The 25,429-nt window shown below is 45.4% G+C and overlaps 1 protein-coding gene across 3 annotated transcripts in view; it reads left to right on the plus strand.

Annotated features, from left to right (window-relative positions):
- PPHLN1 (periphilin 1) overlaps positions 1–25,429 on the plus strand; it is a 718,032-nt gene that overhangs the window by 289,959 nt on the left and 402,644 nt on the right. For all 3 annotated transcript variants that reach the window (XM_086919492.1, XM_086919497.1, XM_086919496.1), the window contains one exon: positions 20,006–20,067. In XM_086919492.1, the coding sequence (XP_086775618.1) occupies positions 20,006–20,067 (62 nt within the window). The remainder of the gene's footprint in view (positions 1–20,005; positions 20,068–25,429) is intronic.

Below are 25,429 nucleotides of genomic sequence, written 5' to 3' on the forward strand. Positions count from 1 at the left end.
TGGGGATGTCTGCGGGTAGATAGCCTAATGCTATCTAACAGAGGTGTCTGTATCTGGCTGGCTACTCTGTAGCTTGATCAAACTCTCTCTGGACCTTAACATTCTTTCCCCAGAAAAAAACTGCTCTCCAACAAGCGAAATCTCCTCAAAAAAAAATCCAGCAGCATCCTGGTCCTCCTTTGACCCCGTGTCCGGATCGGAGGTCCTCAATCTTATCTCCTCCTCCAAGCCATCCTCTCACAACCTCGATCCCATTCCCGCTCAAATGGTCAAAGAGCAGAAACTCTCCCTAGCTCCACTTTGGTGCGAAATCAAAAACAGTTCTCGAAAAACTGGTTCCATTCCAGACTGCCTAAAAGTCGGCCAAGTAACTCCTCTTCTGAAAAAAACAGGCCTAGACGCAACTGACCTGAACAATTTCCGTCCCATCTCCCTTTCCTTGGCAAAGTCCTCAAAATGTGTCCTTCGTCAACTGAACAAACACATTGACAACATAAACCTGCTCAACCAACACCAATCTGGTTTCAGAAAAGGATGCAGCACCGAAACTGCAATCCTCAACATCATGGACGACATCTTCAACTCCCTTGGCACTGACCACTGCTGTCTACACACAGTCTTCTCATCAAAGCTCTCAATGAATGGGCTGGCGCAGAGAAAGGGGTCCTTCAGTGGTTCTCCTCTTTCTTCCAAAACCGCTCACAAAGAGCAAAAATCAAATCCTTTGCCTCCCAACTCGTTCCCGTCAACAGAGGAGTTCCTCAAGGCTCCATTCTCTCTCCTTGACTGTTCAACATGTATATGGAACCTCTCGCCTCCATTCTGAAAAAAACGAATACCCGCTTTCATCTCTATGCAGATGATACACAGATCTACTTACAAACCTCCTCCCTCAACGACATTCAAAGACACAACATTACCCTCAATGAAGTCCAAGAATGGCTGGTAAAGAACCACCTCAAACTCAATCAGGGCAAAACCGAGATCCTCCTCATCTCTTTTTAAATTTTTTTTTTTTAAGTTCGAGTTTATTGAAAGCAAAAGCATAGTAAAAAAGTTATATTAACAATGCATCCAATGAACATGAGGTACAAGAAATCAGTTAGAGACAAAAGCATATTGAGGAAGAATAATAAAACAATCAATAAAAGGGGGGCAAAAGATGGGAAAAATAAAAATAGAATACGAATTAACTAACACAATGTTATACGGATCCTCCTCATCTCTAACAAGGAAAAAACCCGCAAATCGTTGAATGGCTGAAAGCTATTGATGCCCTCAACAGAAATCTCACCCTGGCTACCTCGGTCAAATCACTGGGAATCACCCTTGACCACAAACTCTCCATGTCCAATCACATCAGGAACTCTGCCAAGAGCGCCTTCCTCAATCTGAAGCTCCTTAACAAAATCAAACCCCACATCCCCTCCTCCGACCTCAAGCAAGCAACCCAAGCCCTGGTGTTGTCCAGACTGGACTATGGGAACGCAGTTCTCTCCGGAAATGCTCGCTCTCACCTAGCCCCGCTCAAAACCACCCTCAATGCTGCAGCCAGAATGGTCACCGTAATCAAGAAATTTGACCACATTTCTCCTGCGCTCAGAGATCTGAAATGGGTACCATTTGAAATGCGGGCCAGTTTCAGAACTGCCTGCCTCACACACAAAGCCCTGCACACAGGGAAACCGGAATACTTAGCCTCCAAACTCAAGAAAGCCGGTCAAGCAAGAAACCTCAGAAGTTCCAACTCTCTCCTCGTCATTCCCTTAAAAACGTGTAAACAAAAGACTGCTGCACGCTCTTTTGCAGGAAATGCCCCAAAAATCTGGAACGCCATCCCAATCAACATCAGAACCACCCCCTCCTTTCCAAAATTCAAAAGCCTCCTTAAAACTCTCTACCTCAACCGCGCCTTCCCGAATGCAATTACGTGAAACCCTTGCCTCCTCCTGGCTGCCTCCCGTCAGCGCTCCCCCAACGGGTAGCCACCAGTCATCGCACAGCCACTTCCTACCTCTTCCATATCTCAGCCCCCCCGGCTGACACCACGAAACTAACTTCTCCACCACCAGTCGTGCCTTCCTAGGACTTTGATACTACCTCCTGACCCCTCCTCCTCTATGCCTCGCTTGAGGCTCCCTCGACCCATCTACCTCACTCGGCTCACCGCGAAGACCCAAGAGTACTGTAAAGACTCCTTTTGAACATTTTCTCCCTCAATCGGCCTACCCCTGACCATCAGTTGAACTCTGTAATGCTTCCATTTGAACTTTTTCAGTATCTCTCCTTCCTTGCCTTTACCCTGTATTTTTGTCTCTTCCTCGTCATGTTGTAAAGCGCTCCAATACCCTCGGGTCTGGCCAGCGCTATAGAAGACTTTCAAAATAAAAAAAAAATAAAAAAATATCTGTTGCAGTCTGGGCAAATAATTCCAAATTCGTAGCTATCCAAGCTCATTCCTGGCCACCAGTACACTGCTTCTAATTCCTTTATAGAATCCTTGATTTTCTGATGTCTCAGACCCTCTACCATGTGTGCCTCATGAAGTAAGGCATCAGCTTCCTGTTTGGAATTACTCTGTCCGCCACTCCAGGGATTTGAGCAAAAGGAACGGAGTTTGCATCTATTATGTATGTATTAGTGAGTGGATAGTTTGGAGGTAACGCTGCAGAATTGCCATTTATTTAGGCTTTTACCGCTAATAGCGTTTCACCGTCTATCGTTCTTTTTGAGCGTTTGATTGTTGCTATGGAAGCCGCTTGCACAGCCAATGAATTCCCTGCAACATGAACGCCATCACGTTGATGACTCAGTGTATGTATCACGTGAGTCTTTTGTAGTTCTTTCTGCAAAAGAACTAGTTATAGTTAAAGTTCAAGTTCGGGCATTTATATAGCGCACTACTCACCCAGAGGGTCTCAAGGCGCTTGGGGAAGGGGTTCATTATTTGTCGAATAGCCAGGTTTTAAGTTCTTTTCTGAAGGAGATGTGGTTTTGAGTAAGGCGGAGGTGAGTGGGGAGTGAGTTCCAGGTCTTGGCAGCCAGGAAGGAGAAGGATCTGCCACCCGTGGTGGATTTTCGGATGCGCGGGACTGCGGCGAGGGCTTGATTGGACGATCTTAGTTGGCGGGTGGGTTTGTAGAAGGACAGTCGAGTGTTGAGGCATTCGGGTCCTAGATTGTAGAGGGCCTTGTGTGCGTGGGTGAGAAGACGGAACGTAATTCTTTTGTTGACGGGAAGCCAGTGGAGGTCTTTTAGGTGTCCGGTGATGTGATCTTGGCGAAGGATGTCCAATATGAGTCTCGCTGATGCGTTTTGGATGCGTTGAAGTTTTTTCTGTAATTTTGCTGTGATTCCGGCGTATAGTGTGTTACCATAATCCAGTCGACTCGTGACTAGTGCGTGGGTGACAGTCTTTTTTGTCTCGAGGGGGATCCAGCGGAAGATCTTTTTGAGAATGCGAAGTACGTTGAAGCAGGAGGATGAGACTGCGTTGACTTGTCTGGACATCGAAAGAGAGGAGTCTAGGATGAAGCCAAGGTTACGTGCGTGGTCTGTGGGTGTGGGTGCTGTGCCCAGAGCGGAAGGCCACCAAGAGTCGTCCCAGGCAGAGGGGGAAGATCCTAGGATGAGCACCTCCGTTTTGTCTGAGTTGAGTTTTAGGCGGCTATGTTTCATCCATTCGGCTACTTCTTTCATGCCTTCGTGAAGATTGGTTTTGGCAGTGTTAGGGTCTTTGGTGAGGGAAAGGATTAATTGGGTGTCGTCGGCGTAAGAGATGATGTTGAGGTAGTGTTGGCGCGCGATGGATGCGAGTGGGCTCATGTAAACTTTGAAGAGGGTGGGACTGAGTGATGATCCTTGTGGTACTCCACAGATGACTTCAGTGGCCTCTGAGTTGAATGGGGGAAGTCGGACTCTTTGAGTTCTCCCGGCGAGGAACGAGATGATCCAGCCCAAGGCTTTTCCTTGTATGCCGATGTTGCTGAGGCGTTGTATAAGGGTGCTGTGGCAGACTGTGTCGAAAGCGGCGGAGAGGTAGAGTAGAATGAGGGCCGCTGTTTCTCCGTTATCCAGTAGTGTTCGGATGTCGTCTGTCGCTGCAATGAGGGCGGTTTCGGTGCTGTGTTTGGCTCGAAACCCGGATTGAGATGGATCGAGGGAGTTGTTGGATTCAAGGAAGGCGGCGAGCTGGCTGTTGACGGCTTTCTCAATGACTTTGGCGGGGAAAGGGAGGAGGGATATGGGTCGGTAGTTTTTAAGTTCAGAGGGGTCTGCTGTGGGTTTCTGAAAGAGGGCGCTGAGTTCGGCGTGTTTCCAGCTTTCTGGGAAGGTGGCAGAGTTGAACGAGCAGTTGATGACATCACGGAGATGGGGTGCGATGATGGAGTCAGCTTTGTTGAAGATGTGGTGGGGGCAGGGGTCGGTTGGCGAGCCAGAGTGGATTGAGTTCATTAGGCGGATGGTGTCTTCAGTGGTGATTGGGTTCCAGGCGCTAAGGTTGTTAGTTGGCGGAGTAGGATCTGAGGGGGGTGGGGAGGGTTGATCGCTGGGAGTGTTCTCGAAGCTGTTGTGGATGTCGGCAATTTTGTTGTAGAAGAAGGAGGATAACGCATCGCAGAGGTCTTGGGAGGGAGTGATGTCGTTAGATGCTGCGGTGGGGTTGGTGAATTCTTTGACGATGTTGAAAAGTTCCTTGCTGTTGTGGGTGTTGTTGTCGAGACGATCCTTGAATGCTGATTTCTTGGCGGATCGAATCAGTTGGTGGTGTTTGCGGGTGGCTGCCTTGAGGGTGGCCATGTTGTCGGTGGTTGGGTTTTTTCTCCATGTTTTCTCCAGGGTGCGGCATAGCTTCTTGGATTTTTTAAGGTCATCATTGAACCAGGGAGCCTTTTTGCTGGCTGATTTGATTTTTTTTGCTTTTTCAGGGGTGCTAATTCGTCAGCACTGTGGGTGATCCATTGCTTGAGATTGGTGGCTGCTTGGTTTGGGTCCAATGAGAGGGTGGGATGGTTTTGGTTGAGTGATGTGAGGAGTTGGTCGGAGGTGATTTTGTTCCAGTTTCTCAGAGGAATAGGTTGTGGGCGGTTGTGGGTCAGGGTGGTTTTGTAGCTGAAGTGAACACAGCTGTGGTCCGTCCAATGGAGAGCTGTGGTGCGATCGAAGGAAATGTGCTTGCTGGAGGTGAAGATAGGGTCGAGCGTGTGTCCGGCTACATGGGTGGGGGTGTCAACAAGTTGTTTGAGTCCGAGATTGGCCAGGTTGTCCAGAAGGGTGGAAGTGTTGCTGTCGTGTTTGTTTTCAAGGTGGTAGTTGAGGTCTCCTAAAGGAATGTAGTTCTCGGAGGCGAGGGCATGTGGGCTGACGAAGTCCGTGATGTCATCGCTGAATTGAGTGCGGGTACCTGGAGGCCTGGAGATGAGGGTGCCTCTAAGTGTGGTCCTAGGGTCGGTGTGGATCTGAAAGTGGAGATGTTCAGCGGTTGCAAGAATATCGTCGGAGCTGGTCGTGATTTTGATGGTGTTCCTATGGATGATGGCGATGCCTCCTCCTGTTTGATTGGTGCGGTCTTTTCGGATAATCTTGTAAGCGTCCGGTATGGCTATGGCGATGTCGGGTGCTGATGATGTGTTCATCCATGTTTCTGTAAGGAAGGCGATGTCCGGTGACGCAGTGTCGAGTAGGTCCCAGAGTTCAGTTGCGTGTCTGTGGTCCGAGCGGGTGTTAAGCAGGATGCACTTCAGGCGGTTAGAGTCGGAGCTGTGTATGGAGGAAGTGTATTTGGTGAGGGTCCTGAAGCAGTTGAACTTGCAGGAGAGGCAGGCGAATGGGCCGTGGGTACGTCCTGGGGTGGCTTCGCAGCATTGTGGTGTGCGTCCGGGGTTGAGGGCGAGGAGAGTTGCGGCATCATATGTGAATGTAGTGGGTTGGGTGCGGCGGGGACCAGGGGGACTGGCGCTGGGCGCGGTCCAGGCGCGGACGGGCGTAGACGGGCTTACCTTTAGCGCACCTTGCGCGTGGACGCTGCGCGTAGGTCCATCTGTCTTAAATGGAGAGTGGAGGGGGGTGGAGCGTGGGAGGGTCAGCTGGGAGGCGGGAGCGGGTAGGAGACACGGGGAACAAACCAGGTAAACAAACCAACAAAATGGCAGTGGGGTATCTGAAAACAAAGCAGGGGCACAGTCGCCGATTACTAGTACACTGTTCAAAGCAAAGCGCTATAAATACAACACAATGCAGGGCCAATGAGCAGCGAAAATTAAATAAATAAGTTACAACGATACCAGGCGCTACGATATCGTCGAAGCGCTCGAGTTGGTGATTTTAGCAGCAAAGCGTCTCGGGACAGGCAGGGAGCGAGGGGGAGCGACCTCTGACGAGCAGGTCCCGACAGTCACAGAGGCAGTGGGGGACGGGGCTGCAGAACGATACTAGTGTGTGGGAGGGTCAGCTGGGAGGCGGGAGCGGGGAGGAGACACGGGGAACAAACCAGGTAAACAAACCAATAAAATGGCAGTGGGGTATCTGAAAACAAAGCAGGGGCACAGTCGCCGATTACTAGTACACTGTTCAAAGCAAAGCGCTATAAATACAACACAACGCAGGGCCAATGAGCAGCGAAAATTAAATAAATAAGTTACAACGATACCAGGCAATTTATGCTTGATTGTGCCACCTTTAGCATCTTTGAAGCCGTATTGAACCCAGTTCTGCAGATACTCATTGTAAGACTGGACGCAGTAATACAAATCGCACACTATTAGTGTGGGGAATTTGCGATCGGTATTTTCAAGCGCCATCTTGAAAGCCTGTAGTTCAGCTCGCTGAGCTGTACAGTCTCTGAGTAATTGAGTTTTTGTGACCAAAGGTCTAAATTTGCCTTCGCGCCAGCGAACTTTAACAATCGCGCACGCAGCAATATAGGCTTGTTTACCCCCAATTGCGGGTTGTGCTGATCCGTCTGTATATATTATACAGCCGTAATGTTTAAGGGGCAGAATTTCGGTCGGCAGAGTACATTCATGTTCATACTGGAAAAATTCTTGTATTTTTTAATTTCGGGTCAAACACGTATTTAACGTCTGTTGCAGCTAGAGAGTTAACCCATTGTATCCATCTTGGATGTAAAGCTTTTGCATTCAGGATGCTTGCCTTTGTTACTGCCTCTAAGGTAGGTACAGGTGTAACAATCATTATATGTCTACCCTGTGCGAGAGCGCTCTCTCTTGCTACAGCAGTTTGAACCGCTGTCAGAATCTTTTCAGTTGAAGTAAATTTCATTGCTGCTTGTGTGTGCAAGTCTGAATTGTACGCTATTGGTACTGTTTCCCCTTCATTAAAGATTAGGTATTTGAATCCGCATCTCCCTGGGATGATTCGGATTACAAGGTTGCTCATGTTTTCGCGTGTATCTAATTTTGTTTTTGTTAACATGTCTGTCTCGACTAAACGCAAAATGTCTGTGTGTTTTTAAGTCCAATGTGTTTGTTTAAAATCAGGTTTGATTAATTTGTAGAGAGGTTTAACCCTCTCTGCGTAGTTCATAACGTAAGTTCTTCCAAAATTCAGGAAACCTAGAATTGCCTGTAAGTTTTTCAGCGTCTTTGGAGGTTGGAGCAGCGCACATTTCTCTAGAAAGTTTGCTGCTAGGCTTTTCCCTTCAGTTGACAATTCATATCCCAAGAATATGACATTGAGGTGGGCAATTCTTGATTTTTTTAAATTGAATTTATACCCTTCAGAGGCGAAACCAAGTATTATGGTGTTCACCCTTTTTAAGTGTACCTCCAAATTATCATGAGTCAGATAGATATCATCGACATAAGATAATGCCTCATCATCGTATTTGTGGAGTAACTCTGTTACTCTTGCTGAAAATAACCGTTGGCTATTGTTGAATCCCTGGGGCAGACTACAGAATTGTCGCTGGGTTCCCATTATTGAGAAAGCGGTCAAATGCCTGCTTTCTGGTGAAATGTTTTGACAGAAGTATCCATTTGAGATCTCTAATGCTGGTTTATATTTCTTGCGCACTATGTTATTCATTAGTGCTGCACTATGTGAGTTTTGTACTGCAAATGTATAGCAGCAAGAGTTAAGGTGTCTGTAATCCAATACAAGATGATATGTATTGTCTGGTTTGTAGACAGGAAACAAAGGATTGTTTATAGGTGAGGTGCTTGTTTCAATCACCCCTTGGTATTCAAGTTGATTTAAAATCTCCCTGACTTGTTTTTTTAGCTTCTTGCTTTACTGGGTACTGCCTTAGTGCAGTGGGCTGGTTTTTTAACTGGATTTTGTGGGGAGGTGATTCCTCATCCCATCCTACATGATTTTTATATAGTGCTAGAGCCTGTGCCACTGCCCATTTTCTGGCATATGTATATTTTTTATGGATTGGGATGTGATTCGAGAAGGCCTGCATAATTATATCTTCGCCATGTGGGCACTCCCTGAAAAATTCAGGTGGCCAGTCTTGTTCAGCTAGAAGAATGTCATAGCCCTTAGAGAGCTTCTCCCAAAAGAGTGGTCTTATTTTTCTTGTTATGGTCCCGCTCCATCCGGAGCGTTGTTTCATATAATTTGTGGGGTACACTAACCTTGGGGTCTGCAGTTTCGACCTGAATGTATTCATTCATGTCCACTGTCTCCAGATGATCCTTCAGGATCCTGCGAACTATGGTTACTTCTGCTGCGCTTCCTAGCATTGTCTGAGCTCACTCCCCGTTCTTGAGTTGTGTCCTCAAGATCCTTGGCATTTCTGATTTTTATGCTTGCTACCTTCTTTTTGGAAAATTTAGCTTTTTTACTTTGGTGAACAGGTTCCTTGTCTTTGGACTTGACGCGTTCTTCCTGTTCTGACAGTCCTCTTCTTTCCGATTTCTGCCAGGAAGTCTGAAAAGATCGAGAGGGACGTGTATCATTATCTTGATAACTGTCAGGTTTTTTCAAATTATCCCTATTTCTAAGATTATATCTTTTTTCAGAGGGCTCCCTTTGGGGAGACTTGTCTCTCGTTGGGGGGATCTCCCTCTGGGCTGAGAATATTTTTCTCTAGGAAGAAACTGTTTATTACTCTCCCACTTCTTCTTTGGAGTTGTGAGATTATTTTTAATAAATGTTTTTTCGGGATTTTCAGTTAGTTGGGGTTTTATTGGTTTCCTCCCCAAACTATCTCTTCCTAATTCTTCATAAGATTTTTCAATTAGTCTAGCAAGTTCAAATGGTTGGTCTGCTATATCTGTTTCCTTTAACTTTTGGCGTATTAACACTGATGCTGCTTCACCTCTAATGTTAGCTAATAATATAGCTGACACCTGTTTGAAATATTTTAGTAATTTCATACCTAAATTTAAGGCTGATTCCGGACCATGTTCATTCTGAATCTGGCTCAGAACATCTGGTATCACCGTCATGGACAGAACACCATGTGTTTTGTGTAGATTGAAGCAAAGAATGTACCCCTAGTGTTACAGTCCTCCACATGCGGTGCAATCCCCACTGGTAAACGGATTGTCAGAATCCTGTGTTTTTCATGAGGTGTACTATCGGGAAATACAGCCTCTATTTGAGTGATTTTTTTGTGCTAGCCAAAACGGAATCTGTTCCCTTTTGGCAGGCAACTTGCCAATGACTGACTGACTGTATAGTCTGTGGTGTAATTTTGTTTGTATTCCCCTGGTACGGGATGGAATTTTTATTGCTGGTTGGACTGTTAAAGTCCTCATGACATATTGAACCAATTGTCTGTGTATTTTAATTAATTGTCTCAGCTGTACTAAGAGTTCTCTATCTGACATTTCTTCAATGTCAGGATGAGGTGTATAGCTGGCTAGTACCGGCCATGTAGCTCCTGGTCTACCTAGTGGATCGAGCCTGGAAATGTGGTTTTGGTGATTTAGGGCGCCGTTAAACCAGAGCTGATGCTCCTGGTAAGTTAGTGGAATTTCAATGTCCTCAAAATGAACTTATTCCTCTGGAGGTTCCTCTGCTTTTTAGTAGTGGAACTCTTTTGTTACTGGATTTGCTTGTGGAAAAGTAATCCAAGAGTAGAATACCTCTGTCTGCCGATATTTGTGTGCCTCTATCACAATTATGACTTTACCACCTCTCGATAATACCCCATTTTCTATACGTTTTATAGTTATGGTTTTTCTTACATTTGCCGGGATGCCTCTAGCATCCGGGTCTGTTTCTGGGAAGGTTGTGTTGTCTAACACTCTTTGAGCTGCTATTCTAGCTCTCTCCCTTTGATAGTCACTCATTTTTATTTACTGAGAGGTCTGCAGAGCAAGTTTCAAGGAGACCAAGATTAGGTGCACAATATTTTTGGAGCACTGTATCCTTCAACGTTGAATAAACCAACAACTAATATATAGGATTCTCGTCCTACTTAGTTTTGGCGGATATTATGCCCTTTCACCCACTCCAGACGTCTATTGGAGTTTTTACGGGAAAGAGGGGTCTGTGTGAAAAGCACGACTGAGTTATTCTAGTATCTAGCGTTAAATTATCGCCTTACCAAACGTTGGGCGTCATGTAGTGTAGTTCCTATATTCCCAATAGGCTCTGTGCATTGTAATAATATATCCTGTAGCTTAGACGCAGGCGTGAGATCCCCAGGGTCTCTACCGAATATATTAGACTTAATTGTGAGTGCCAGCTAGCTCAGAGGTCACTAGAAACTTTCTCGAATTCACAAGAAGGGATTAGTTTCTGACAACCGCATAAACCTGACAACTTTGTTTCCTATTATTAAGAAAGCAATCTCTAGAGTCGCGGAAACAATAGATAGCAAATTCACTCAGTCAATCGTGCATGCTTCGTTTCACCAGAGCGGCTGAGAAATTAGAGAGACTGGCGTTTTCAATAAAAGAGGTTATTTATTGAACAGTCTTCTTTCTCAAGCATTGAAAATGAACTGCTACAATAGTAAAGCTTAATATGAAGTACAATGCATATAATACGAACAGTATTATAAAATAGTACTGTAAAAGCATGATATGGGTGTTAAGCCATAAAGTGCGTAAAAGGTATAAAATACATACAGTAATAAAGGATGACTAAAAGTACTCAACTGGTGCTTCTGAAATACGCCTACCCCGGTGTACCTAACCTAAGTCTAGTATGAGGGAGGGAGCATACGAGGAGGACTTTAAGTCTAGGGTTTCTTCCGCCAGGAATCTAATTCCAAGAATTCTCTAAGAGGGCTAATCAGCTCCGTACCTTTGGTTTCAGAATGAAGGAGGTCTTGTATCTCGTTCTCGAAACTCGATTTCCCAGATACCCGCAAGGCTAAACTGGAAACAATGGAACTGGATTTCTCGGCAAGGAGCATGTCTGCTGGAGGGTCGGCTTTTCTCGGCACTTGCTGCTGCAGTGCGTCGAGCAAGTAGATAGTCTATCTGCTCCAAACCACTGTGTGTTATATTGGGCAAATCAAGGCATATTTATGCTTTGAAGGTGCCGAGTTTTACGCATGTTTGGACTTAATAACGTCACTCAAAGGCTCAATTCTTGGAAAATGCCGAGAGTTCTAGGAGAACTTAATATGCAAGCAGGGGGAAGTCCCGGGCTGCTGAAGGCGGGTTTTTGCATGAAAACGTTGTTAATTCTTGGAGCTTAGTGAAAGTATCCCTGCCGTATTTGGGCTGTATGGTTTGGGCGAAATATGGTAATGATTTGTATGCCTTTATAAGGATATGATAAAATAGACCTATGTAAGGGCATGAATCTGGATTTTATATTAGGGTCCTAGATTCATTTACAACACAACTTTATTACAAAAGCCTTAATATTAGAACCTTCGTCGGGTATATTTAGGAGTATCAGGTTGTTTCTTCTAGAGTGATTTTCGACTCTTCCCAGGTCTGCCCTGAGTCCAATGTTCTCTTTAACCAATGCTCCCAATCCCTCAGTGTTCTTTGTGATGTCATTCCTTATCAATCCTACCTCTACCTCCAGTACATTGGTCCTTACTGCCACCTCATCTAGTTTCTGTGCCAGGGTGGAGCAGGAGGCTTGTATAGCTGCCTGTTTTGCTTCAGATGTTTTAAACCTACTACTGATCTCTAACCTTAATCCCAGTAGAATAGAGGCCAAAAGAGTTTCCAGGTGTAGGTTTAATCCCCCTGCCTCTGTCGCTGTTTCTGATGCTATCTCTATTGTAGTCTAGTAATGAACTTTCGTGCAAGATCTGCTTTCTTCTTCCACCTCCTCCCCTGATTTGAGGGCACTGAATCTATTCTGTGTTGTAATCTGGAACACCGCTCCAATGACCCACCACAGCCATTAGTTGCCTCAGTATTACCTACATCTCCCCATGTTTAATTAGTCACATCAGTAGCTTCAACTGTGAGTTCTCCCCTCTATGGCTCCCTTCGGGAAAGGGGGGGACAGCCGCTATTTTCTCCCTGCCCACTCCTACTGTAGTTGAGTGGGACATGACTTTATTGTGGGGAACATGGCGGCCGCGGATCGCCGGAGTGAGGAGATGAAGATGGCAAAAGTTTAGCGTTCCATTAACCCCCTTCCCTAACCTTGAAATGCAATTGCGAAGTAGCGAAATAGTAACACACGTAAAAACCCCTTTTCTACAGCGGATTCATGCAGGTTTGTCCAGGGGGCATCCAGAGACACCCTGAGCCGGGAATCACTGCTCCAACGTGGAGACAAGCCGCGGAACAGCTGAGCCATACAAGGACAGCTCATGCGCACTTGCGTAGCGGCAGAGGTAGCACAGGCGAGCCGTATTGAAGAGGCTCGAAGGCAGGAGAGTGCGGAAGAGGCAGAGCAATAGCGGCATCAGATGAGAGTGGGAGAGAAGCCCCCCTGCCCTCGAGTGATAATCAGAAGCAGCATTTAGGAGGCGAAGAGGATTTCCGGGAACAGCAGGATGCTCATATGGAGAAGTCTGATATGCACCTGTAAAATCAGGTATCTAGTCTAATAAAACATCCAGGTACACTCTACGTACCCAAACAGTAGGAAAATCCGGGGCAAGTCCTGACTTTCACTTACTTTTGGCTTCAGAGGCCCCATAGAAGCTGTTATTAATGAGGCTGTTCAGACTAAAACATTAAAGGCAGGCAAGCTGCCAAGAAAACTGGTGAAGAGCCCACGAGGGAGGGGAAAAAGAATCTCCCCCCCCCCTCCACCGCGGCCCCCCCCCACACCCCCAGGTCAGGGTTACCCCCTCTCTTAAAACCTTCTATAAAGTCAGGTCATCAAAATGTAGATGCTCCTTTACTAGCTGCATCTTCCTTCTTTTTCGTCCATCTAACTTTCCAACGGTCCACATCTAATTTCTTCAAGCTATTCATTAATTTCTTTATCTGCAACCATTTTCCAGACATATTTAAGCTGTCTAAATCCTTGTTACTGAAAAGCCAATCTGTGCGATTTCTGCAATACCTTCGATTTTTCTATGTCTACTCCATACTCGCCAGTGGCTTCTGATATTTTACCATGTAAATTCTTAGCCCTCCAAGTAATACTTTTACACATACACATACTTTTACACATAAACAACAATTCTTCATCACAATAGGTCCCTAATCTGTCTGGATTTATCATTCCAATAATCATTTATTCCAAATCAACTTTCAACTGACTCACATTTTTACTCTGTGGTTGAGGTTTTGACTTAGTCATTTCTGTTATCCAATTATTTAAGGCTTCATTTCTTCTGGTGAGGGGCCTGCCAAACTCCCTGCTATTGGAGTGACATTTGGCCCTATTCACCTGGGGTCTAATTGTATGCTTCTCTGCGGGGTCTCTGTTATTAACTCACTAACCGGAAGCTCTAACAAGGTATTATTTGCATTTGCCTGTCCATCCTCATTCATACCACTCCTTATGCTATTTCCTGACACGGCTAATGCATGCACTTTTTTTATATAATTCTTTTTATTAAACAAAGCGTCAGCAGAAATCACAGTACAGAGGTAATGCCATAATACCGATAGCACATCAGGGGGTAAAAGAAGAATACATAAACACATGATTAGGGACATCATGGGGAAGAGGGCACATCGAATTCAACGGTTCTGGGTGGCACACAAATCTCTCCTCTAACGATTCCGGGGGCCCCATACGAATGACCATTTTCGAAGGCGTCCCCTCGCTAGATAGACAGTTTTTACCCTAAACATACACCAGTCTAAGTTGTTTTCCCATACTTCCAAGGTGAGAGGTTGTACGGCTCCCCATAGCTGGGCAATATTTCTTTTCGCTATCATGAAGCCCTGTGTAGCCCACTGTCTGTGCAGAGTTTAGGTCAGTTGGCTCCCATATATTCAGGAGGCACCTCCTCGCCTCCGGCATCAAAGAGACCCCCAACACCCTACACATGATGTCATGAATTTCGAGCCAGTATTTGGTGATATGTGTACATTCCCAAATGATGTGGAGAAAGGAACCATTCAGACCACACTGACATCTCGACAGACCAGAATCCGACAGACCCATATGCACCAGCTGGGGTCCCGTGCCATAGACCCTATGCAGTACCTTTAGTTGAACCAGCCTCAGCGGAGCCGGAATAGCAACCTGTTTTGGGGAGGACACTGCCATCTGCCAGTCCTCACCGTCTAATTCTATCCCATCCTGGACCTACTTAGCCCTCAGCTCTTCAAGGGGATCAGCTCTATGATTAATTAGCTTCTTCCGGGGGCTCCAAGTCCCTGGGCAGAGCAGCCTGGAGCGAGTGCCGGACTTGTGCATAACGAAAATATTCAGAATTTGTCAATTTATATTCCGCCTGCATTTCTGCGAACGATTTGATCCTCCCCTTACCTCAGACATCCCCAATGGGGGAGATCCCTATTAGATCCCATTTATCGAACCCTTTTGTCCTCCAAAGCTTGCCCAGCTTCTCAGAGTCAAAGAGTGGGGTGGCCAAGGTCAATTTATCTCTCCAACCTAAGGAACTGGTGACATCATGCCAGATTCGAACAGCATGCTTGGTTGGCCCGTCAAATCCAGTTTCGTCGGTATCGAGTACAGCACCCTGCTATACCCCCTTACCCCCCAGGCAGAAGCCATTTATCCATGGCATAGGCCGGATCAGCTACTGGACCGTACGTGCAGTGGTTAATCGCTGCCAGCTGGGAAGCCCAATAGTACCTTCTGATATCAGGGAGGACAATGCCTCCATCGTAGCAGGGAAGAGCCAACCTAGTTAACGCAATACGGGTTCTGCCCTCCCATAGTAGACTACGCTGCAGCCCCTCGACCTCGCGAAAATAGCTACCCGGCCCGACATCCATGGTGTTCTAAAGGGCATAAAGGAAGCGAGGCAGCGCCATCATTTTGAAGAGGGCCGCCCTACCCAACAGAGAAAGAGGGAGTCTCCTCCATTTAGCAATATCGCTCCTAAGCCTCTGCAACGGGGGAAGGTTTCAAGCATACCTAGCCGCGGGCTCTAGTAAAATGAAAATTCCCAAATATTTGAACCCATCCGTATTGATTTGTATAGGACAGTTCACCCTTCAACACAAACAATTGGGACTTCCCCCAATTAATGGAGAGTCCCGAATTTCTGGCAAAAGAGGCCAAGACATCAAAAACAACAATAAGGGACTTCCGGGGCGAGGTCAAATAAAGCAGAATATCAACTGCGTATAAGGATATTCGATCCTCCCATTCAGAGGACCATCGCAAACCCCGAATAGATGGTTCCCAACACAGCCAGGTCGCTAGCGGCTCCAGGGCCAGCACAAAAAGGAGGGGGGACAGGGGGCATCCCTGCCGGTTGCCCTGACCGAGCAGAAATGGCGCCGAAACCCTGTTGTTTACAACTATTTGGGCCAGTCATTTAGAATACAGCAGACGCACCCAGCTAATAAATTCGGGGCCAAACCCGAACTTAGTCAGAACCGCCCACAAATAATGCATGCACTTTTGACGCATTCTGTCTATCTCCGTACAATGGAACTACAGGACCTATTGTTACTGGTACAGTCAATGCTTCTGCATTCAAACTCAACTGATTCAATTTCTGGACCTGTTCTTTTCTGGCCTTATTCAACCGTTTTGCTTCATTTTCCTTCACTACCTTTGCTATATCAAAGACTTGCGGGGTCAAGGGAGTTCCCATTTGTGGGGCACTTGGAGTCACTACTCCTAAATTCTCTTCATATGGTGGAGGTCTTTTACTCCTGATGACCTCTATTAATTCATCATCATCATCAGAATCATTCATATCACCTCTTACACTTGAAGTCTCTATATGGTTTCTTTTCTCCTTACATTTACTTCCAGTCTGCTCATCAACTGTTAAAACTCGGTATAATCCTTCTGTTACCATGGCTTTCCTCCATCTTTTGTTCCCTGCTCTCAAAAGGGTACCTGAACATCATACTCCTGTAACCTCTGATACCAATTCTATATTTTTCTCTCTCAAATGCTTCTACTTCCCTTTCTTCTAATGCTTCGTACAGTGTCAATATAGGGTTTGGGGCTAATTAATTCATATGGTTCCTCAAATTTTTAAATATCCTTACATTAAATGTACTATGTAGCGAGAAAACAAAAACACCATCACCCTTTGTATACTCAATCCAATTTTCCAACCACATACACGTGTGATGTCCTCGTTTCAACATCCTAAAAGAAGCAGGCGTCTTAGGAGGCAGAATCTGAATTCCCTCTCTAGTCACAATTGGTTTCTCCTTTTTTTTTAAATTATTTATTTTACAGTAACTTCATTGCTTCCTCCACTAATGGGTCTTATCATGAACAAACAAAAACAACCTTTTCGTAATACTACTTATTCTATTGGTTAACTGCTGTTCTATGCCAGTGCGTCTCACACCAAACAACCAATCAGAGCACTGCTATGTAGGCAAAGTCTCAACCAATACTAGCGCGGCTCACACCAACCAACCAATCACAACTCAATACACGCCCGTGGTCTGATCAATGTCCGCCCCGCTTTTTCTGACGTCCGTATTACTCCTTATACTGACCCTCCCTTTACAAATTTTACGGCAATATTTTTCTGGGTTTTCTTTAGTCAAAATTCTATAAGTAACAACATAAAACAATGCTTCTTTGTCTGGTCCACTAAGTATAGAGATAGTTTTTCACTCTTAAATCCTAATAACGACCAGCGCTATTTTTACCCTTCAGACAAGCTCAAGGTGGATCTATTACTCCTCTAGAAAAAAAACTGAATTTCACAAGAAGACGTTTTGGCGTGAAAAGGAGTCTTGCTATTCTCCTGGAAAAACGGCTAGAGTTTTGGAAGTGGATCCTTTACTATTCCGACACTATCCTCCCATATGAAATATAACACCTACAGCCCTCCGTAGGTTGTAGGTATTATTTCAACTGAGAACATACTTCTGCAATGTGATGTCTTTACCACACTCTTTTTCTGCCTACTTCTAGCAGATTCAATCCCGGGATTCCTCAAGTATCTCCATACCTGTAGTTCTAGACAACATAGAACATGACACTAACTTTTTGTGTTAAGAACATACAATCAATAATCATTACCAAACTAATCAGTACTTAAACCGTCCTCTGCTACCAAGAAACTGATCCTGCGCCAATAACTGATCAGGAATCGATACTCAACAACATCACACTACAATGGCCCATACTCATTCACCCAGAATCCCTGATGTGCTGGGGTCAATTTATAAGTTCAAGCAATTCTTTCTCTTAATAGATTCAAATGAGACATTTTTTATAACTAATTCTCAAATACCAACTTTTCCTTCTATTTGGTCGATGGACCAAGTTGAATAGTTGATGGCAATGATAACTTCTGACCTTATTAACCATTTTGTCAATAAAATGATCAGACTCATGATAAAGTTAATAATGAAATGTTATCTTAAATATTAAAGAGTTAATGCTCAATTGCATTTGGTCACGGATTACAAACACTGAATCTCACGGAAGAGAACATTTATACATGTTCAAACTCATTAACAATGACTTTGTGCAATGATGGAGTGGATAGCGTAAGAGACAATAGTTTCAGCAAATGTTTATGCCAACATACCTAATGGAAGGATAGATGAAGAGACAATAGGTTAATCTAAAATAATGCATATTAAATATTATTGACGAAGTTGATAGGTAGAGAGACAAAAGTTCAAAGACATCATACATTAGTTCTTAGATTTCTGAAAATGATTTAGGCTAAATACAAACCTAGTGGTCTGTAGGCAAAATCGCCCCCTTGGACAAGGAAATGGTGGGTGTTCCCCGAAACACAATGAGCGAACAAAGGATGTAGAAACAGGAAAAGGACCGGTCAGGAACAGCTAGGCCTCTCTGCAAACCGATGGACAGCGATGCTTCTCACCTGTCAGCCTAAACTCCTAACCACACCCAGAAAGGCACCCCAGATCTACCCTAGAAGTGACATGTCCTTCCCACGCTACCATGACTTCACCTTTATTCAACAATTGTGGAAGATGGTTCCCATGGTCTGAATTTCAGTTTATCCACACGTTCCCCATATATGATACAATTTAATAACATTCTTCACTCCTTCATGTCATCTGTGGTGCTCAGCACGTCATGCTTGCCTCATGTCAGAGCAGAATCGCTCCGAGAAACTTCCCCCTCCTACTTATGTCAACTTTAAAAGATGGAGGCTTCATCCAGCACACTAAAGTAGATAGAAACAAACATTTATTAATTATATGATAATGAAGCCTACTCGGTTTACCACCCACCTTACACTATTCCCCATTAGTGTTACCTAGCATATGCTTAGTGTAAAGCGGCATTGATAATTACTTTAAAGTAGGATTCAACATGCTAAATACTGATGCACATGTGGTCTGTTCGTGCAACTTCTTTGTTTACTTTCAAAACACAAGCGTTATTACCATATTCATTTATATGTTCATTCAGGCATGCGCAAAGCAGTTCCCTTGTGTTTATGTTGCATGTACTTTAATTTTACTACATCTACTTGCTGTTAGTACATGTTATGGGGGTATTCATTGAGCAGAATTAATTTATGCGAAACCATGCTCCGTCAGTATCCATGAAGTTGAGGTTAATTAACCAGCATTTTGTACTCAAATTCTTAACCCCTCCCATGCTCATGACGAGCTCATATCGCCATGAGCCACTGTGGCCGTGTGCAGCTTCAACACTCGCACGCAGGGCTAATTCCCCCGCTGTGCTGAACGTTCTACAGACACAGGTTTGGCCGTGACAAGCTCAGCTCGTCATGAGAGCACGGCCACCGTGGCTCATGACGAGCTGAGCTCATCATGAGAACCGGGGCGCTGTGCGCGCCCCCCGCCCCCCAGCACAGCGGGGGAATTGGCCCCGCAGGCAACTCCAACTCGAATAACTCCAGTAGTTATATGGGAATTCAGACCCATTATGCATCAGGGTTGCTAAACAAAAATGTGTTTTTAACTTGTCCTTAGCCAAAGAAGGCAGGCAAGGTATTTTAATTGTCCCAAATGCAACTGTTTGCATCAAATCCGGTTTTTACTTTTACCCTTGACCCTTTAAAGAATATCTTTGGCAATGTATGGCTATCTATCAGGTGCTTTTACCCTATCAGATTTTCAGGTGATTGATTTTTCTCTTTGTCAATGGAGTTAAGTGGAATGGATGTAGCTGTTAGTCAAAAATGCTGACCATAGAGAATTTTATTATTGCAATTCCAAAGCACCAGTTTGTGCTGATAACCAACCATCTTCCCCTCTGCTTGTGCCCCAGAGGCAAAGACTGAGAGTAAAGGTTTGACATATGGGAAGCCTCAGCACCCATATGAGTTGTAAAGTACGGGCACAATCTTCCTTTGAAAAACTAATTATTTTGTTGTGAAAAATATCTCTGCTTATCTTTCAAGGAATTGGACATCTTAAGTTTAGTAGAAGAAGAGTACATGAGTGTCAGTGGTCATTATTATCGACTTCCTCTCTTAATATTTCCATTGTCTTTCGTAAGCTTAATGCAGTATTTCTATAAACAAATGAAATGTTATATTATCTCAAAATTGTTTACCATGTTTTAGGAAGATCCAGGGTACAGATGGCATAGGGATGAACATCCTGTAAGCCGACATCCTGAATACAGGTAAAAACAAGACTGTAAATCATTTTTTTCAGTGATTATGCTTGTCCCTTTCAAGGTTTCTGTACCATTCTGTTGTAACATCTTGACCATCAGATTGGTTATGTTATTTGTTCAGACATTCAAATTAAATTGCGTGAGGAATTAACTAATCAGGATTTATTTCTAAAAGATTGCTGAATTTATATTGCTTGTATGAGGTCTTATTACAGGCCTTTCAGTTCTTAATTGTAACTTCATGCCATGAGGTTTGTAGCATGTGTGCTTTGGTGCTACTCCACCTCATGCCTTTTTCTGCTTTATCACCTATAAATTGTCTGAATAATGATGATCAAAGGAGATGAAGCACTGGAGGAGCTGGAACTTCCCAGCCTTTTCACAGTTGGCTTGCACTGTCACAATGAAACTCATACCCTTTTATGAAAACATAACCGTGCTCTTTCCCTAAATAGTCTCACCCCAAGGAACTTGTTTCCAATTTCACAAAATATTCTTAGTGCCCCATTTGCAAATTTAACATAATTAATGTGATGGTTCCTCGTACAGACTAATAGGCTCGTACAGACCGTAGCTTACTCTAAGCAGTTTGCAATACCTATAGACCCAAAAGGGGTTTCTTAATTACGTAACTTACTCCACACTGAGCAAACAATATCCCAAACACCAACATGTTTTTATTAGGGTCATTTATCCACATGCCACTCAGGAAAATGGTTGCAATGAAATTCAGTATTTCGAAATGAGATTTATTTTTGCAACTATGAAAAAAGTCTGGTGTAAATCCAAGCCAGGGATCCATGCTTCACATGTGTTTGTGTACCTCATTAGGGTTATAGATTTATTTTGGGTTGTTTCCTTGGCTAGACCTGTTTGCGTATCTCTTTGGCACTAGAAGCAGTCTATTATCGTTCTAGATGGGACTACAAGGAGTAGTTGCTGCTGGGTCTCCCTACCTTCCCTTACTACCGGATACCTGCTACTTAATTACCCATACACGGCAGATCGTTGCCAACTAAGAATACAGCTCTGCTTCTGTGTTGGGCAGGGCAATAAAAACAGTGGTGCTGTTGCATGGTAAACGTGATTGGCACTGCTTCAGTGTGCACTATATAGATGAGTCTATGATAGAGGCCAGCGACACAGGTGTAGTGCAAGTCACTTGTTGCTCATGAGTTAGGCTGAGGATCACTATCATACAAAATTCCTATGTTGAACTTAAATTTGAAGCTTTTCTTTCTTTATTTGCCTATGTTAGAAGGCCTCATCCACTTGGGGTATTGACAGTTTTTTAGCCTGTGGCTGCCCCTGGTATCAAATGGGTGATATAGATATCCCCTTCCCACTTTCTAGTACGGCCATCTAGGAAGAAACACTAAGTTTGAGGCGGTAAACAGCTGCAGGGAATCACAATGCGGTCGTTACAACAACCGCGTTGTGATTCCCTGCAGAGAAAATAAATGCGGGAAAGGAACATATATTCGTTTAAGGCATATAAGGTGCAGATTACACACTTTGGCATAGATCGCAACCTAGTTTTGGGCCCGGATGTTTGCACTTGTTTTTGTCCTGAAAAGTCTTTGGAAGTATACCATATCTTCAAGAAGATGCAGCTATCCTCTCCCTCAACGCCACACTAGCCTTCGACTCCATAGAATGGTCGTACCTTTTCGAAGTCCTACTTCGTTATGGTTTTGGTCCCAAATTCATTCAGTGGATCCGACTGCTCTATACTGATCTTTGGGGTCAGGTTTATGTTAATGGTCATACATCCAGAAGATTTCCTCTACATAGGGGTACTAGGCAGGGATGTCCTCTGTCCCCACTATTGTTTGCGCTTACCCTGGAGCCTCTGGGCCATTGGATTAGAATTGAGACCTCTATCCGAGGCTTCCGGTGTAATGATGATACAATTGAGAAGCTCTCACTATACGCAGACGACATCCTCATCTACGTCTCTTCCCCTAAATCCTCTATCAACTGCACGGCCCACTCCCTCCTCTTCCAAGGGGATACTCGATCGATGGGGCCCAGGACGGATTCAAGTACCTTGGCATCTTTGTCACCCCAGACCCCAAAATCTTCTATGACCGTAACCTCAAGGGCCCGCTACACAGACTTCATAACGACATATCGCACTGGAGATCACTCCCTCTGTCTCTCCCGGGCAGAGCAGCCCTTTTTAAAATGCTTGCACTCCCTCGCTTTTTGTATGCCTTGCAGAATTGCCCATTTCCCATTGCCGAATCCTATTTTAACACACTTAAAGGAGACCTCCGCCTCCTCCTCTGGGACGGTAGTTCTCCCCGCATTGCTCTTCCCTCGCTCACGCAGGAGTAGTACGATGGCGGTATAGCCTTGCCCAATATCCGACTCTACTATTGGGCTTCTCAATTGACTGACACTAACTCTTGGTTATATGGTCCACCGACAAATCCAGCTTTCCACCTAGAACGATATCAGATGGGCCGAGAGGGCTACCTTGGGACCTTGTATGGTAAACCTTCCCGCACCCGCTACATAGGCCCGATGTCACAGACACTGAGCAAATAGGCGGCTCGGCTGGACTGACACTCTCGCACTATCCACTCCGCTCTGGACAAATGGGACATGATCGGCATCTCTACCCTGGGAGACCTGCTTCACAAGGACAAACTACTGACATTCGCAGAGCTCCAGAAAAAAAATGAGTTAGCCCAATCTGAGGCCTTCCGCTTCCTCCAAATCAAGCATGCCATACTCGCTAATGTCCCTAATCTCTCTTCTATTCCACAATCCTCTCCTCTCGAGGATAGACTCTTATCAGAACCCCTTCAAGCCAAGGTGATATCCCTTACCTACCGCAAGCTGTGCCCAACAACTTCTAGCTTCTGAGAGACAAATGGCAAGGCGATATTGGTACCATGGAAGATACTGAATGTCAAGCGGCACTGATGTCCCCGCGTGAATCAGCGTGAATCAGCTATCTATCACAGATTTAGGCTTATACAGTTAAAGATATTACACAGAACATACATGTCCGCCCCCCTCCTAGCCAAAATTGGTAGGCGCGCGACATATCTCTGTCTCCGTAACTGCGGGCAGGTTGGTACCTTCTTCCACACTATCTGGGAATGCCCGATGATTCAGGACCTATGGAAGCGAGCTGTTCGCAAGATGTCTGATGCACTGAGAAAACCTGTTCCCCTGTCTCCCAAGGGCGGACTCCTTAATGTATGGGACCCCACGGATCTCACTACACTGGAACGACAATGGGCGGCTCTAGGCTTTCTCTTACTAAAACGTGAAATTGCAATGCAATGGGGCTCGCCAACTAAACCGCTCTTGATGAAGTGGGTCGCTGCAATGGATGTATGTATGTTATCTGAAAAAACTGTATACACGGTCAGGGGATGTCCTGGAATTTGGGATAAGAAATGGGGACATTGGAATAATTATAGAGGCGAACTTTGTACTTCCCCTACAACTGAAATGGCGATGACCAGGAATGGTCCTCCCCTCACTCGTACTTCTAATGTACCGCTGAATGTATGCCTTCTATGTCAATTTTGTACTTCATGACTGTCCACTTCCTCTGCTTTTGTTCAATAAAATATTTTAAATTAAAAAAAAAAGTCTTTGGAAGTCACGAGATAGGGGACTCCTCCTTTGGATTACACTGCGCATGTGCATTGCTCCATCCTTAGATTGTTTTTTTCTGCCATCGGACTCGGATGTGTTTCCTGCACTCCGGTTTGGAACCGATTCTTCTTCTGCGCACAATCCTCAACATTTTCGATGGCATTGTCTCGAACGCATTCCCAATCGACCCGAGTCTTAACTTCGAAGTCTTCGATTCCGGTCGTCGGCAAAGGCCTTCGGCCCTACCTGGGCCTTATCTTCTGGCTCAGGAAAAGGACTCCATTCAAGAAGTGCCCTCAATGTGGGTCGAAGTTTCCCCACACCGATCTCCATGAGGTGGGCAACCTTTGCCTGTCACCGGAGCACGAGGCCAGAGACTGTTCCTCTTTCTCCTCTTTCCGCTCCAAAAAGACAATTCGGGACCGCCGAGCTCGAAGGAATATGGCTCGTTCGTCATCTTCGATCCCAGACAACATCTTTCAAGAGGGCGTTGACGTGCCAGAACAGAAGCGGGTCGAACACGGCATTGTCAGCGACTTCGAGGCCAAGGACTCGGACGTCGAGGGCATCACTCCAGCACAGCGGGTCGTAAGTACACACGTCGACCCCGACCCTTCCTTGACACCCTCGAAAAAGGCTTCGGTTACGCCTTCACCTTCGGGCCCAGGTGCACACCGAGAGACTGCTTATCATGCCTCGCCTTCGGGCCCGTTAAAGAAGCCTATAAAGCCTTCAGGCGACTCGGGCTCGAGTGAGCCTACCCCCGGTACCGGCACACACCTACCGGCACCAAAAAAGAAGCCATCCTCTTCCTCATCCACGCTAGCTGCTTCCACATCTAAGCACTTGGCGCCGGAGACTGGCACCGGCTCCTCTGCATCAAAGACACAGTCGGAGCTGACCAAAAAACTGCCACCAAAGAGCCCCGACTCCCATGCCTCGGAGTCGAAAAAGGCCTCGGAACCGAAAAAACTACACGTTCCACCGGCCAAAGACCATGCTAAAGGGCACGCTTCAAAACCAAAAGACGCTACCGGTTCAGTGCCGTAAAAGCCTACGGAACCAAAGACCTCCGCACAGAAGGATCTACCTTCCACAGAAGAACTATTTCAACCAGATCCTACCCAAAACCCTCTTGTAAAGGATCCCAAAACTGGTTGATTGACTCTTAGCTCTAAGAAACGACCACTAGATGCGCCTGCACCAGCTCCTCCTCCTAAGAAGGACATTGCAACCTCTCCTCTAATGATACCTCCTCCTCCTCCACCTCCACATCACTCTCCTACACCATCTCCTACTCCAATAGAAGATGATGACGACGGGGATAACACCTCTGATGACACAGGGGGAGGTGCAGAAAATGAACCACTAGGCAATCCAAGTCCTCCTGGCTCACCTGACCCTTGGGATGATTATAGCACCCCAGATGTCCCTAACTTGCCACAAGATGACATATACTCCTCCAGGCCTTCCCCCCCAGAGGACACTATGGACTTTAACCAACTTGTCCAAAGAGCTTCCCAATACCATGGGGTTGACCTACACACAGACCCAGTGGAGGAAGATTTCCTTATGGATACTTTTGACACCACACAAAAGTCCACCTCAATTCTACCCATGCTTAAAGGGGTCATTAAGCATGAACCAGAGGTATTCAAAGATCCAGTCGAGGCTCGAGTCATCAACCCTCGAATTGAGAAGTATAAGGCTGCCCCCCAGACCCCGCACCACTAGACTCGCTTGTAGT

Source organism: Lissotriton vulgaris, chromosome 1_1, assembly GCF_964263255.1.
Source record: "Lissotriton vulgaris chromosome 1_1, aLisVul1.2, whole genome shotgun sequence".
Classification (NCBI taxonomy): Eukaryota; Metazoa; Chordata; class Amphibia; order Caudata; family Salamandridae; genus Lissotriton; species Lissotriton vulgaris.